This window comes from Amblyraja radiata, chromosome 38, assembly GCF_010909765.2.
Source record: "Amblyraja radiata isolate CabotCenter1 chromosome 38, sAmbRad1.1.pri, whole genome shotgun sequence".
In the NCBI taxonomy this organism is placed as follows: Eukaryota; Metazoa; Chordata; class Chondrichthyes; order Rajiformes; family Rajidae; genus Amblyraja; species Amblyraja radiata.
In genome coordinates, this window is record NC_045993.1 from 6,140,936 (window position 1) to 6,157,061 (window position 16,126).

The 16,126-nt window shown below is 41.6% G+C and overlaps 1 protein-coding gene across 7 annotated transcripts in view; it reads right to left on the minus strand.

Annotated features, from left to right (window-relative positions):
- ep300 (E1A binding protein p300) overlaps positions 1-16,126 on the minus strand; it is an 82,983-nt gene that overhangs the window by 20,556 nt on the left and 46,301 nt on the right. For all 7 annotated transcript variants that reach the window (XM_033013254.1, XM_033013255.1, XM_033013250.1 and 4 more), the window contains exons 14-20: positions 15,108-15,551; positions 14,279-14,464; positions 12,929-13,082; positions 11,919-12,037; positions 9,167-9,406; positions 3,359-3,447; positions 61-141 (exon numbers count right to left, since the gene is read on the minus strand). In XM_033013254.1, coding sequence (XP_032869145.1) covers positions 61-141; positions 3,359-3,447; positions 9,167-9,406; positions 11,919-12,037; positions 12,929-13,082; positions 14,279-14,464; positions 15,108-15,551 — 1,313 coding nt within the window. The remainder of the gene's footprint in view (positions 1-60; positions 142-3,358; positions 3,448-9,166; positions 9,407-11,918; positions 12,038-12,928; positions 13,083-14,278; positions 14,465-15,107; positions 15,552-16,126) is intronic.

A 16,126-nucleotide genomic window follows, 5' to 3' on the forward strand; every position in this document is an offset into this window, starting at 1 on the left:
ATGTAAAATGGTATCAACATGGTTATTAATGTCCATATTACTGCTGGAAAATATACTTACGTTTGAGGCTGTGAAGGGTCATCACCCAAGGAGACAGTTTCTCCCTGGATCTCATTGAAACATTTTTCGCAGAAGTGATACCTGTTAAAAATAAATGTCTGGGTGAAATTATGTTTACAACCCTCGAGCAGCAGTTACGAATCAATTACAATATCTCAGTGTGTAAAGTTTATGAAATGACTATAATAGAAAACATGGCAATGTACAGATTACTAAAGCATTTTAGTTATTTTTACATAAAAACAATCAACAAAGGATAAAATGGGATTGGCCACGTTTATCTTCTTGCAAGTTGCCCACAGGGTGCAGAACAAATTCACCAGGAAGTTGGCAGTACTGGAGAGCCCGAGTTCTAAGAAGATGCTGGATAGGCTGGAACTGTTTTGCCTACCACAAAGGCGGCTGAGACGTGACCTCAGAGGTTTATATGGTGGGCAAAGATGAGACGGATGTCCGCAATATTTTTCCATGAGATAAAACAAGAGGGCATAGATCGAAGGTGAAAGGGGCAAGATTGAAAAGAAACCCCGAGGGGCACGATTTCCTGCAGGGTGGTGGGTAAATGGAATGAACTGCCAGATAAAGTGATACAATTACAACGTTTAAAAGACATTTGGTCAGATGCAGGATTAGGAAAGGTTTAGAGGGCTATGGAACAAATGCAGGCTACTCGGCATGGATGAGTGCCTGTTTCCATGCTGTATAACCTTATGACTATTACCAATTAGAATACCAACTAAAGATTTGGAAAGATAACACTAACCCATAAGATTTTCAAAATTCCAGAACATCAACTCTTAACATCCAATTAGACAGAATCATTGTTTAACTTTGGATCCCAAGGCCATTCCCTCTTTTAGTGCCCTCTATAATGTTTGGGACGAAGACCCATCATTTATTTATTTGTCTCTGAACTCCACAATTTGAGATTTGTAATAGAAAAAAAAACATGAGGTTAAAGTGCACATTGTCAGATTTTAATAAAGTCATTTTAATACATTTTGGTTTCACCATGTAGAAACTACAGCGGTGTTTATACATGGTCCCCCCCCCCCATTTCAGGGCACCATAATGTTTGGGACACATGGCTTCACGGGTGTTTGTAATTGCTCAGGTGTGTTTAAATGCCTCCTTAATGCAGGTATAAGAGAGCTCTCAGCACCTAGTCTTTCCATCACCTTTGGAAACTTTTATTGCTGTTTATCAACGAGGACCAAAGTTGTGCCAATGAAAGTCAAAGAAGCCATTATGAGACCGAGAAACAAGAATAAAACTGTTAGAGACATCAGCCTAACTTTAGGCTTACCAAAATCAACTGTTTGGGACATCATTAAGAAGACAGCGAGCACTGGTGATCGTAAAGGGACTGGCAGGCCAAGGAAGACCTCCACAGCTGATGACAGAAGAATTCTATCTATAATAAAGACAAATTCTCAAACACCTGTCCGACAGATCAGAAACACTCTTCAGGAATCAGGTGTAGATTTGTCAATGACCACTGTCCGCAGAAGACTTCATGAACAGAAATACAGAGGCTACACTGCAAGATGCAAACCACTGGTTAGTCGCAAAAAGAGGATGGCAAGGTTACAGTTTGCCAAGAAGCACTTAAACGAGCAACCACATCTTGGTCTTGTGGGCAGATGAGACAAAGGTTAACTTGTATCAGAGTGATGGCAAGAGCAAAGTATGGAGGAGAGAAGAAACTGGCCAAGATCCAAAGCATACCACCTCATTTGTGAAACATGGTGGTGGGGGTGTTATGGCCCCCTGAGCATGTATGGCTGCTGAAGGTACTGGCTCACTTATCTTCATTGATGATACAGTTGCTGATGGTACTGGCATAATGAATTCTGAAGTGTATAAACACATCCTATCTGCTCAAGTTCAAACAAAGAACTCATTGGACGGCAGTTCATTCTACAGCAAGACAATGATCCCAAACATACCGCTAAAGCAACAAAGGAGTTTTTCAAAGCTAAAAAATGGTAAATCCTTGAGTGGGCAAGTCAATCACCGGATCTGAACCCAATTGAGCTTGCCTTTTATATGCTGGAGAGAAAACTAAAGGGGACTAGCCCACAAAACAAGCATAAGCTAAAGATGGCTGCAATACAGGCCTGGCAGAGCATCACCAGAGAAGACACCCAGCAACTGGTGATGCCCATGAATCGCAAACTTCAAGCAGTCATTGCATGCAAAGGATATGCAACAAAATACTAAACATGGCTACTTTCATTTACATGACATTGCTGTGTCATTAACATTATGGAGCCCTGAAATGGGGGGGGGGAACCATGTATAAACACTGCTGTAAATTCTACATGGTGAAACCAAAATGTATAAAAAAGGCCTTTATTAAAATCTGACAATGTGCACTTTAACCACATGTGATTTTTTCTATTACAAATCTCAAATTGTGGAGTACAGAGGCAAATAAATAAATGATGGGTCTTTGTTCCAAACATAATGCAGGGCACTGTATATTGCAGCACCACACCTTTAGTCCAAATTATGTATTGATATCCCAGAGTGCGATTGGATCCCTCAAAATATTTTACTGACATTTTATTTAAGGATCTGTTTCTTTTTTTATCTGGTTAGAGAATGTAAATACATCTAGCATCAAATATGCCCAACACATAATTAAAATGCAAATTCTGCATGGTAAGCTTTCACTGAAGCGATTTTGAAAATCTTTTAACATGCATCAAATTACTCACCCAGGGACTGTTTAAAACCGATCAGAGACTGTATGAAGATTTTTTTTAAACTGTTCCCCATTCTTAATGGCATCAACTTTCAGTCATTTGTCCAATTTAATTTAAACAGAAGTATCAAGATATTTTGATGGTATAACAAGCTATAAAACGCTCATGAGGTACATATGAAAATTATTTCCATCTCATTGTACATATTTTTCCTCCACACATTCGGTGCTCGCTGTAACCCGTATTAAGAGGAAAAAAAATATGATAATCAGAATATTATTCCAAAATGAAAGAAATGCAGATGCTGAAATAAAAATAGAAAATGGTGGAAGGCATGTGTGGAAAGAGAAGCAGAGTTAAAATTTCAGGTCTGATCCTATGACAGTTCCAGCGAAGGGCTTCAGACCTCAAACATTAACTCTGCTTCTCTTTTCACTGATAGTATAATGATCATTTGACATGCTCATAACCAGGTTAGATGATATTATTAAAGAGACACAAAACCAGGCCTGGTAGAAATCAGCGCATCAAATAATTTATTTAAAATATTAAAATACTTCAGGTTGATTCAAACGCCACCATCTTACCTGTTTTGATAACTGAAATAGGTAGCATCCCGGGGGATTGTACATAACTGCTTCCCATAGCAACAGAGGGTTTGTGGAGAAAATTCCAGCTGCAAAGAATCAGGAGAAATGATTATAGCTCATGCAACTCTTCAAAACAGTAGAAAGGTTGCTGCTTTTTGTTGAAATGCCACAGAATCTTACAAATCTATAATTTGCTTTTCAGTGTGGTGTTCATATGAAGGTCAGCAAGACACCTGCTGCTCAGCCTCACAGCATCGTTAATATTCCCAGGTAGCCAATTCATTCCTTATTTAAATTAACATGCCCAAGAATTTTATATCTTTATTTCACCCAATGAGAAAATCTGCTTTTTTACTCCCAACAGCGGCAAGCATTTTGCCTAGTGAATAGAACGCTGAAAGCAATTGCAAGTTACATATGGTCTCTTTCAAAAAATTAATAGAAAATGGAGTTCAATGCAGAGAATTGAGCTATCCTGGCTTGGTTACATTGTGGTTGAAACAGTAGACGGCAAAAGCACTTCTAAAGAGCATCAGTTTATTCCTTACATTTTTACATATTTTCTTTAGTTGAAAAATACAAATTGCTCCCCAGTCGGAGAAACTTTAAACATAAATGCTGCTTCAATTAAAGAAATACGTTATTTTTTCCTTTGCCATCACAAAATAGGTTTCAGCAATAAATGGCTTATCAAAATCGTTGGTCAGATCAGAACAAAGTCTCACCTGTAAGTATATATTACCAAATGCCAAGTATTAATGTCCAGATAGCTTTAAATTATTCCAATGAGAACAACTTTGGATAAATTTGGCGCAGGCAGTAAATGGAAAGACTGCACAAAATAAACAAATTTAGAATGCGGTAGTATGGAAACCCCTTAAGACCCAAGCGAGTGGGATGGACTAAGGTTGCAAGGATTCCCGTTGCTGATTATTAGTCTGGAGTATACAGTGAACATTACAAAGAACCTTAGTGTGATATCCATACTTAATCCATGGTATAGAAAACATGGCCACACCTATTTTAAGCTTTAAAACGAGGTAAAGATACCAGGATTTTTATATCCCATGTAAATGTGATTCTTACATCATTAGGTGGAGAGTATGTTTTTTGGGGGGGAAGGGGAGGGGCGTGAAGAGAAAGAGGAGATGAAATTAGGAGAGTTGAGGAGGGAGGCAAACAGAGGATGTCGATAGGACAAGCTTTCTTTTCAATTATTAAGTGATCTTCATTACTAAATATTCGACAAATCAAATTAAGTAAACAGAATACTAGAAAAACGTATTTAGAAATCAAACCATTGAAAACTTAAGGGCCTGTCCCACTTGGGCGTCATTTGCGCGCCATCATTTACGCGTCACGACGCACGCATTGTGTCACGCACGTGACGTAGGCAGTGACGCGCGGTTGCACGCGGCGCCCCCAGGATTTTGGTATGTACAAAATCTTCACGCGCCATCTGCATGACGCGCAAATGATGCCCAAGTAGGACAGACCCTTTATGACCTTATGATTCATCTTAAAAAGGGTGTTGCCGTGCTTTTTATGCAATGGACATCACACCAACATTCTTCCTAATGCTTCCTTACATACTCAGACAAGTAATCAGCAACTGGAATCTTTGCAAGCATTTTTTGATCATCCCACTCTCTTGGGTCTTAAGGGGTAGTATGGTTTCCATACTGCCGCATTCTAAACTTGTTTTACAAACTGGTGCAGCCTTTCCGTTCATTGTTGCCCATATCGAATTTATACAAGGGCAACATAGAAACACTGAAAGTGGACAGAAAACCACAAAATCATTGCTTAAGAACAGGATATAAATTATTCCCCTCCGCGCAAGTTCAACTGGATTTGGACTCGGCCTGCTCATCTCAATCACATTTGTTGAAAGATAGTGTTTTGAAAGGCACAGTCAAAGAGCCTTAACAGAAAAATTAAAATCTCAAGTATAGATAATAGTTTAGTTTTCAATGAAATATTCTTAACTATGAGCAGGCTTTGAGAGCTTTGGGATTGGGGGGGGGGGGGTTGACATTTGGTTAATTTATTAGATTTACTTGGATGGTATTCTAAAGCATATCATAGAGGCTATTACAGATTTCAAACGCTAAAGTCTTTAATAATCTAGAAGGAACAAAGTAAACACTAGTGGCAGCGCTGTGAAACGGCTGTGGCTCGCCTGCAGTCTGTCTGTTTTTACTTTTTTGTGTGTTTTTTTTGGTCTAGTTCAGTTAAATTTTTGGTTATTAGGTGGTGTTATGTGTGTGTGGGGGGGGGGGGGTTGAAACAGGGCTTTCTGTCTCTCCCTTCGGGGGAATGCGACTTTTTTGTCATATCCCCCTTCTCTTCCCCCGCCTGAGCTGAGGCCTAATGGTGGAGCTGGCGGCCTCCAACCTGCGACCAATCTCGAGGATCCGGAGGTAGAGCCAGCGAGGCTGGCCGTCTTCGAGCTGCGGCTACGTTCGGGCAGCGGCACGACTCGGCGCTCCGGTGAGGGCGGACGGCGCGGGGCTGAGACACTCCTGTGCGGGCGGCGCGGCTACCGGCTGGAAGGCGCTCCCGTGAGGGCGGCCTGGGTCCCGGCTGGAAGGTGCTCCGGTGTGTGCGGACCGGCTCCCGGTTGGAAGGTGCTCCCGTGTGGGCGGACTGGCTCCCGGCTGGAAGGTGCACCCGTGGGGGCGGACCGGCTCCCGGCTGGAAGGTGCTCCCGTGTGGGCGGACCGGCTCCTGGCTGGAAGGTGCTCCCGTGGGGGCAGCCCGGTGCGGGGCTGAGACGCTGCCGTGTGGGCGGCCCAGTGCGGGGCGGAGACGGTGCTCCGGTGGCTGAGGCGGCGTTCTGGCGGCAGCGACCTGAATCTGGGGTTTGGCCGCGGGCCAGTGGACGACATCGTCGGGAGCTCGCAGGGCACAGGCTGGTGCCTGTTTTCCGGAGCTCCCGTGGCAACAGCTGCGTCCGCTGGACTGGAGGACGGCAGCTTCGACCACCCCCGGGCCGCGGAGCTTGAACCGCAGGACTGACTTACCATCGCCCGGTGGGGTATCGCCTCAGCGCAGAGGGAGAAGAGGAGGGAAGAGACAGTAACTCTAAGACTTTTGCCTCCATCACAGTGAGGAGGTGCTTGGTGAACTCACCATGGTGGATGTTAATTTGTGTTTATTGCGTGTTGTTATTATTACATGTATGGCTGCAGGCAACAACATTTTGTTCAGACCGAAAGGTCTGAATGACAAATAAAGGATTCAATCAATCAATCAATTATGTTCGGGGGGATATTTAATAAAAGGGGATATGTTATTCAAATCAAGCAGTAATTTAGCAGAAAATTCAAGTAGTACAACTTTCTATTCAAACAAATGTAGCTTCCATGTAGATTCTCATCTATTGAAGCTTTCAAGACGGATCCAATTTTATCCACAGCAATTAAACGACGTAGAGTTATGACAAGGAAACAACATGGCAGCAATGAATAACCGCAGCACAATTTAATATGGAACAGGTTGGTGGGATGATGCTCCCCTTCTTTTAAATGTTTCTTGGATCCATTTTGACTCTTGTTCGATGGGCAGTCCCGTTCTGCTTCCGTGAACCAGTGCATAGTTAGGAAACAGCTAGTGATCAATTTCAATCATAATCATATTTTATTGGCCAAGTATGTTTTGCAACATACGAGGAATTTGATCTGCCATAGTCATACCAATAAAAAGCAACAGAACACACAGAATACATTTTAACAAGGATTAAAAACAAAAAAAGATCAAACTGATAAAAGTAGTCTGAAGAAGGGTCTTGACCCGAAACGTCATCCATTCCTTCGCTCCATAGATGCTGCCTCACCCGCTGAGTTTCTCCAGCATTTTTGTCTACCAAAGAAGTTATCCACCATACTTGCTCTCTAAGAACCAAACAGTTGAGTATCTAACAGCTAACTATTTCAGATGAAGCTTTAAAGTGAGTCTTCATCTGCAGGCAGAAGAATTAGATCTGGGAAGTTAATTTGATGTACTGTTTAACATAAATTTCTCAATTAACTTTGCTATGCAGGCAATTTGATCGTTATCATACTACATTTGTGGAACCACGCTGTGTACAAATTGGTGGCATTTTGATTAGAACTGTGCACTTGAGAGACTGCACTCGCCACTCTGGGAAGCAACGGTTGTGAAAAATACAACGTGTAATAACAGAATTGAAGATTACACATAGGGATGTATTTTTGAGCAGGGCACTGGCGAGCTCAGTCCTCGAGTATTATGCAGAGTTCTGGCCCTATCATTTAAGAAAAGATATCCGTCTTGAAGGCAGCTCAAACAAGACTCATGGGGTGGGAGCGTTGTCCGATCACAAGCAGCTGAAACTGGATTTGCATTATTGCACTTTATGAGAACAGAGTGTGATCTTATTGAAACATACAAAATTCTGAGGGTTAGACGTTCAGATGTTTCTCGGTCGTAGAATCTCGGAGAAAACATAGTTACAAGATACAGGGATAGAAACAAAGCGTTGGAGTAACTCAGAAGTTCGGGCAGCATCTCTGGAGAAAACGGATGGGTGATGCTTCTGGTCTGAACCTTTCTTCAGTCTGAAGAAGGGTCCAGACTCAAAATATCACCCAGCTTTTTTCTCCAGAGATGCTGCCTGACCCGTTGAGTTACTCCAGAACTTTGCATCTATCTTCAGTATATACCAGCATCTACTGTTTCTTGCTACATACAAGATATGGGGTACTCATTTAAAACTGACAAGTTGAATCTTCAGATTTCTTTATTCTAGTGTATTGTGAAGGCTAGATAATTGGTGGTTAAGGGGTTTTGAAAATATATTTTAAAGATCAAAAAATACAGGGCAATGGGGAGTTGGCTTGGGTATTAAGACCTGGGGCATGTCACTAATACTCAGGTCAAGCAGGCTCTGCGGAGTGGACAGTCATTATTTAAGGTTAATGCCTTTCATCAGTATGAGGAAAAAAATAGTAATCAAATATGTTTCAAGTTATGGAGAAGGTGCTGGGGAAGGAAGAACAAAGAGACGGTCTGTGCCAGGGTGGAGATGCAGTGATTGAAGACAAGTGGTGAAGATGTCAGAAGTTGAAGGCTTTTCAATCAGAAAAAGAAAATGTAAATGGAAGGGAGTGAATAAGAACCGCTGAGGTAAAACTGTCAAAACTGAGATACAACATAAGAGAATTGTTGGAAATTCACAATAAAAGCGAATGTTGATAAAGTGTTAAAATTGTAACATCAACTCTTTCTTTCTCTCATTTCTGATGTTGACTGACCAGAATATTTCTATTTTATTCTATTTTACTTTAGATTTTAAACAATTGCTGTGTCCACACACTGTACATTTTTCTCAGAGCTCGTGTATCCTCTTGTATGTACATCTGCTCCAGACATCACCTGCAATTAACCAGCCTTCACCTTACTCTCAGCCACCAACACAACCATTTGCATAACTGGTCTCCATCCTGTAATAGACATTCCCCTGTTCTCTCCACCTTTATTCCCCGTATTCTCCATTAGCAAAAGAAAAGGATTCATGCGAACCCTTCTACATTTTCATGTTCAAACAATCTGCTGGAAATGCAACTGTGTAAACTTTAGATAAGAACAATGTTTTCATATTCTGCCCCTCCCAATCCTCAGCCTCTCTCATCTTCCTGCCACTTCCACCACAAGTTGAATAACCTGTTGATATTCTGTCAAATTCAAAAACATATGATTATTATTTGCAGGAAGAAGAACTGAGTGAAAGCCTCTCAGACAAAAACAGTAAAACAGAATACAAAATATTTAGAGACTGACCTTTCTACCACAGCAATAGCCAAGATTTTGCATGACAGGGTCGATCTCCAGCTCAAAGACCTCTGCCAATTTTGTACAGTACTTATACACACGCGACGTCTTGCGATTATACAGCCAGGCATTGTTGAACATCAACCAAATGTCGTCTACATACTGCCATGGCTCCTGATACTGGCCAGTGTCTAGTTTGCGCTTGATTGTAGACAAGTCCATTGGTGTCTTCACTATGTCAAAGTAGTCCTTCAAGAGACAAAAGAAAAAAAGATTGACTTTTCTATAAAAAGGTGCCAGAAGCATCCCCACAGGTTTGGATATTCATAATTGCCTAAGATTTTCTATACAACTTATACGTCATTTTCCAAAGTAAACACACATAAGGGATTTACTTGTATTATAAATGGGGAAATATGCAAACACTTGAACTAGATATTTGAAAGAGAACAGAAATTAATAGACACATTACTTTAGTTCCACACCATTGTAATTCACCAAAGACAGCAACTTGATGTCATATTTGCTGATTTCCCTCATTTAAATACTTATTGACCTGCCTTTTGAAGAACCTACAGTTTACATTATATCTTCATTATCCATGAATCTTCTCATCTGAGTAATTGCAAAGACTGTCCCAGGCCCTGCTTCAAATTTGTTCTGAGATACAAAACCAGCAGAAATGCCTGCCAGCACTTGTCAGGTGGTCCGGAAGGAGGACTAGGGTTGGGGTCCTGAATGTGAGCTGAGCGTGCAGCTGGAGCCCGGGTCTGGAGATTGGAAAAAGTCCAGCACACCTGTATGTTTCAGCTCATCTTGACAAGCTGGAACCTGCATGCAATTGTTATATTACCGGAGATGTCAATAGCCTCAGAATGATCAGTTTTTCATCTGCACGAAATTAAGCGTCCCTGTCCTTTGTGAATAATGAGGATTTAGTGTACATGTGCAGAGAAAAGTTTGTAAAAGAAAAAGATAGCATGTGCATAATAATGTTTACTGCAAAATTAGTCCACGACAAATTCAAAAGGACTGATAATGCCAAAATCAATGTTTTGCACTCAAGAAAAATGGAAAACACCATTATATTTTATACGAAAGGATGCAAAATCCCAATACCTCAGAGGTAGGGGGCGGGAGTAGGCCGTTAAACAATGTAGGTCAGCCATTCAAAAGAAATCCTTGTTCATCTTGTAACACAAGTCCACTTTCTCACCTAATCCTCAAACCTCCCTTCACTGTAAAAATCTCAGTTCCACATTTGAATATACTTATTAGTTAATATCTCCTTAGGTGGAAAGGTTTCTCAAACTCCTACGTGATAAAAACTCCATTCAGGCATAAAGCTCAGCCACACAGGTCTATGCACCAAAGTTTTAAAGTTTCCTTTTGGAGGAATCACATTTTCACAATCACAATAATACTTTATTGGCCAAGTATGTTTTGCAACATACGAGGAATTTCATTTGCCAAAGTCAGGCATACAAATAAAAAGCAACGGAACACACAAAACACATTTTAACAGAAACATCCACCACAGTGACTCCTCCACATCCCTCACCGTGATGGAAGGCGAAAAAAAGTTCAATTTCTTCCCTTGTTCTCCCACAGACGGGGGCGTCGAGTCCACCGTTGACGGGACAATCTTGACTCCCGTAGCCGACGGCGTTTGGGCCCTCCGCATCGGGGCACTCAGCTCCTGCACCGGAGGGGATGTCAGCTCCCCCGCGCCAGTAATCGGACCCCGCTTTGGGGCTGGTCGAGCCTCTGCGTCGATGGAGCCTCTCCCGAGACTGCGAGCTCGCGATGGCAAGGTCCGCAGGTCGCGGTTGGAGCAAGGGATCGACTCCGATGTTAAGTCCACGCCCGCGTTGGGGCTCAAGGTCAGTCCGAGGAGGCCTCCAGCTCCATCGATGGTAGGCTGCAGAGCGACCGAAGATGCGATCCGGAAAATAATTGGATCTCCGGCAAGGTAAGAAACTGAAAAAAAGTTTCCCCCTCCCCCCACCCCCTCATAAACAAACCAGAGAACATTTACACAAACTTTTAACATGCACTAAAAATAAAAAAGACGAAAAAACAGATAGACTGTTGGCAGGGCTGCCAATCATGCGGTGCCCCTGGTGGTCAACCTTCACTGTTATTCTCCCAGAATATTACAGGTTTCGGGAGATTATGCTTCATTCTCCCAAACACTGGTAACTGTAGGTCTACCTATTCAAAGTTACTGATTAGATTATAATTTCCTGTTCCTTGGTTAGTTCCATGAGATATTGCTCAGGAAAGCCTTCCCAAAAGCGCGGAATAAAAACTGAATTTAACTTATTCATTCATTATTAAATTATTTTTCATCCATATCAAAGGCTAGTGTCGCAGTTTCTACCCTCAGAAGTCAATTCACCAAAAAGGTATAACATTAAAAATTGGACATTGGCTTAATCAGGTTAATGTACAACAAATTTTGGCAAGCAACAAGGGGGCCAATACATCTCTATGGTATTTATATTTGCCTTTTCTTTTTGTTGCCACCATGATACAAAAAAAGCAGCAAAAAAGAAAAATTGCATGATACAAGAACATGTTTTGTACTAAAAATAAACACATCACAGAACTTGCTCTGGAGGCAAAAATTCATTGCATTTCAATTTTCCCAGCTGTTTCAGCTGAACTAGGAAAGCAATTAACTGTTGCTGCAATCTTTGAGTGCAGTCACTGAAAAATAGCATTCATGATGCTCTGTATAGCCTCTCAAACTACTTACAGGAATACCCAGGAGTTGAGGATCCACAGGTTGACGGAAGGGAAGGGACTCAGGGTCCTGACGGTAAAGTGCTTCCAGTGTCGGCATTAGTGCCTGCCGCAGTTCTTCTGGCTTGAAAACTAAAGACAATGAAAAAAAGTAAATTCACAGAAGCTAAAGCAGACATCGACTTAAAAGCATTCAAAAGAAAGTCTTAAGCCTTTGCTAGCGCAAGCTGTTAGTTGTTCGCAGAAATAGACCATTATGAACCCTTAAACTGATGAGTAAGTACATGCCTGACTTTAAAAAATGGCAATTTTGTGGGTAGCAAGGAGGGTTGCCTAAGCCTATCTTATAAAAGAAAATTGGGCAGTACACTGGCAGATAACATTTAACCTCAACAAGGGTGATGCAATGGTTTTTGGTCAGTCAAATAGGGGTGGGCATATATTGTATTGGCCAACACTCTGGTAAATGTGACCTTGGGGTTCAAGTCCAAACTTACCCGAAAGTGGCAACATAGCAAGAGTAGTAAAGAAGGTATAGGGCATGCTTGACTTCATCGATCGGCACAAAACACAATAGTTAAACGTTTCCAAGATTCTGGCTAGGCCACACTTGGGATTATTGTGCGCAGTTCTGGTCACCACAAATGTAAGGATGTGATTGCGCCAGTGAGAGTGCAGAGGAGATTCACCAGGATGTTCTGTGCATAGGAGGACTTTAGGTAGCTGGGCTTGTTTTCCTTGGAGTGATAGAGGCAGAGGGGTGGCAAGTTATATAAAATTATCAGAGGTGTAGATAGCGTCAAAACCTTTCCCCTCAAGTTAGTGCCATTCAGCATTCACACTTTCAACCACTTTAGATCTTCAAATTAGATTTTCAAATTAATAAATAGGATTTGTCTTACTTAAAGGTATGGATATGTACTGTACAATTCCCATTCAAATCTTATTTTAGCGGGAACTTCAGTTTTATTTGCATCTTCTCCCCTCATCATCACAAGGAAGGAAAAAAGTTATTGTACGTACTTTTCTTACGTGACTGTCCACTCGCAGGAGATGATTGCGTTGCCGAATTTGTAGTATCTTCTTCCTCTTTTACTTCACCTTTCACCTCTGGTTTCTTCTCATCAGCCTCCATTGGCTCCTGTTTACACTCTTCTACTGCAGGTTCTTCCTTCACCTACACAAAATCAAAGGGTTTATTAAAAAACGCAGATCGGTAAGAATTTCTTCTCCAGTTCTTTCAATATTGGGGGAAACAATCTGAGAGTCGATTTATAACTTGATAACTAGTAACCCAAAATACAGTGAACAAACCCAAAATTGCTTAACAATTTTGTCGTGCATTTTGTGACTTAGTAATCAAAGATAATTTCTGTTAATGTTACCTGTGCAATTTGTTGGGAACGTATTTACTGGTGTTAAAATGCTTGGTTTGGGAACTGCATCATCCAAGACTGCAAGAAATTGCAGCGAATTGTAGACACAGCCCAGACCATCTCACAAACCAACCTCCCTTCTATCGACTCCACTGATACCTCACGCTGCCTCGGCAAGGTCAGCAGCATAATCAAAGACCAGTCGCACCCTGGCCACTCCCTCTTTTCCCCTCTGGCAAAAGGTAGAGAAGTGTGAAAACGCACACCTCCAGATTCAGGAACAATTTCTTCCCAGCTGTTATCAGGCAACTGAATCATCCTACCACAACCAGAGAGCAGTACTGTACTACCGTCTACCTCTTTGGTGACCCTCAAACTATCCTTGATTGGACTTTGCTGGCTTTACCTTGCATTAAACGTTATTCCCTTATCATATATCTATACACTGTAAATGGCTCAATTGTAATAATGTATTGGCTTCCTGCTCACTGGATAGCACGCAACAAAAGCTTTTCACTGTACCTCGGTAAACGTGACAATGAACTCAACTGTAAAATGTGTAAATAATTATAGCTTCACAATGTGAAAACTAAACAACTGCAGATGCTGAAAATCTAAAACAAAAATGCAGGAAATATTCAGCAGGTCAGGCTGCATCTGTGGGCAGTGAAGCAGAGTCAACGTTTCAGGTTGGAGACTCTGCACCAGAAACAGAAAGTAGACGAAAGAAACTACAGGGAGGGAGGGGAAGATATCCCCTCTGATAGGGTAAAACCAGGGTGACCGTTGGCATTGACCAGATAAGCTTTTTTTTTTAAAATAGCTTAGCGAGAACATGGACAAAAGAATATGGAAGTTGCAAAATTCAGAGCAGGAGGACGTCGCCCAACAAGTCAGGCTAAACAGATCCTCAACTCCTAGAGATATTAAAGTAAAGAGGTATTATCATAAAATCAGAAGTGACTCCATTAATTAAGAAATAAATGTAAATTTGCACCTCTTGTTTAATTTCTTGTTTTAGCTCCACAGTTTCTGGCTCAGTTTCTTCCTCTTCTTGCTTTTCCTCCATCTTTACATCGGACATTGGTGCTTCAGGAGCAGTCTGCTGAGAATTTGTGTCTGTACTACTGACCGATGCTGGGGTCGATACTCGGCCATCTGCACTCACTGCCGACTGTGAAAGCTAAAATAAACCAATTGTAATCAGGATTTTGAAACTAGAGAATACATTCCATTAAAGAAAAACTGGTTCAAAGCACAACATTAACACATACAACAGTCGCACGTGGTTTATTTTCTTAATTTAAGTTGTCTCTTTTGATTTACATTTTCTTCAAAGGACTCCCAATATTAATATAATGGTATTCTGGACAAAATAAAACCCAAAAAGGCTCACAGAACATTATAAGAAATGGAGTAGAGGACAGATGGATGTTTTAGTTGTAGAGGCAATAGATCAGATTGCAGCTTTGGCTATTATAAAATGTAAAAAAATTTTAATTAAAAAAAAATTTCACCCAGAGAGTTGTGAATCTGTGGAATTCTCCACCAAAGGCATTGGAGAGCAATTCACTGCATATTTTCAAGAGCAAATGAAACCAATGTATATAAAAATGGCCTTTAATAAAATCTGACAATGTGCACTTTAACTACATGTGATTTTTTTCTATTACAAATCTGAAATTGTGGAGTACAGAGGCAAATAAATAAATGATGGGTCTTTGTCCCAGACATTATGGAGGGCACTGTATTTCAATGGATCAGAAAGCTCCTCCTTCATTCACAGGTGTAGATATTTTATTAAAAGCTTTAATAATAATACTCACCGGGGTACTGGGATGATGAGGCGGTATTGATGGAATCGGTGTAGGTGTTGATGGTGTTGTATTCTGTTTTTGTGCTGCTGGGGTCGGTGGGGGCTGCTGCTGTTCCCGCTCTCGTTGCTGCTGCTTCACCCCAGCCGTGACTTGGGACTGCGGAGGTACTGATGGAGGACGGGGAAGCTGCGCTTGTGGAGGTGTCTGAACTTGAGGAGGGGGCGGCATTGACGGCGGCTGCGAATTGGGTGACGGTGTCTGTTGTCGCTGTTGAGGGGGAATGCTACTAGGCGGTGTCTGGTGAGGAGTGGGCGTGAGACTTCCTGGTCCAGGGGACGGGGAATTCTGGTGAAGCGAAGGCTGAGAATGAGGTGGTGGACAGTTAAATTGGGCATTCTGGACTCCTGGCTGCATGGAAGCAGAACTGTTGACAGGTAATGAGGTGTTCTGAGCCTAACAAGGAAATACATAAAATAGAAGACATTAACTCAATGAACTCGTGAAAAAAGGCCAAATCAATTTACAGAAGCACTATACTAAAATTGATAATTCCTCTAAAATACATTCGGTGGAAGCAAAACATTTTGTTTTAATATTTGTGTATATATTAAAGACTAAATTTATAGCTTGCATAAAGAATAAATTTAAATAAAAGACAGAAAATACAGAATATCGGGGTCTCACGGTAATGCCACTAGAAGTTTAACCGTGACCTCAAATGCTGTCAGTGTGTATTTTGTACGTTCCTCCTGTGAGGTCATAGCTTACCCCCAGCTTCGCATCACTGTAAATCGCAACACCAGACCCTGTCTAGGATTGCAACTCCCCCTCCCCTTACACAGGCATTGTCTGTAGTGAGAGAATTGCACAGTGGGGAAATTCCATGACAATTATCACTGAAAAGGAGGTGGCATTCGATGCCTTAGAAGGCTTAAAGGTGGATTAATTGCCAGGGACTGATGAGATGTTTACTAATCTGTTGGAACCCCAGCAATCTCCTGCCTCGCCTCCCAATGCAGGCTACAATC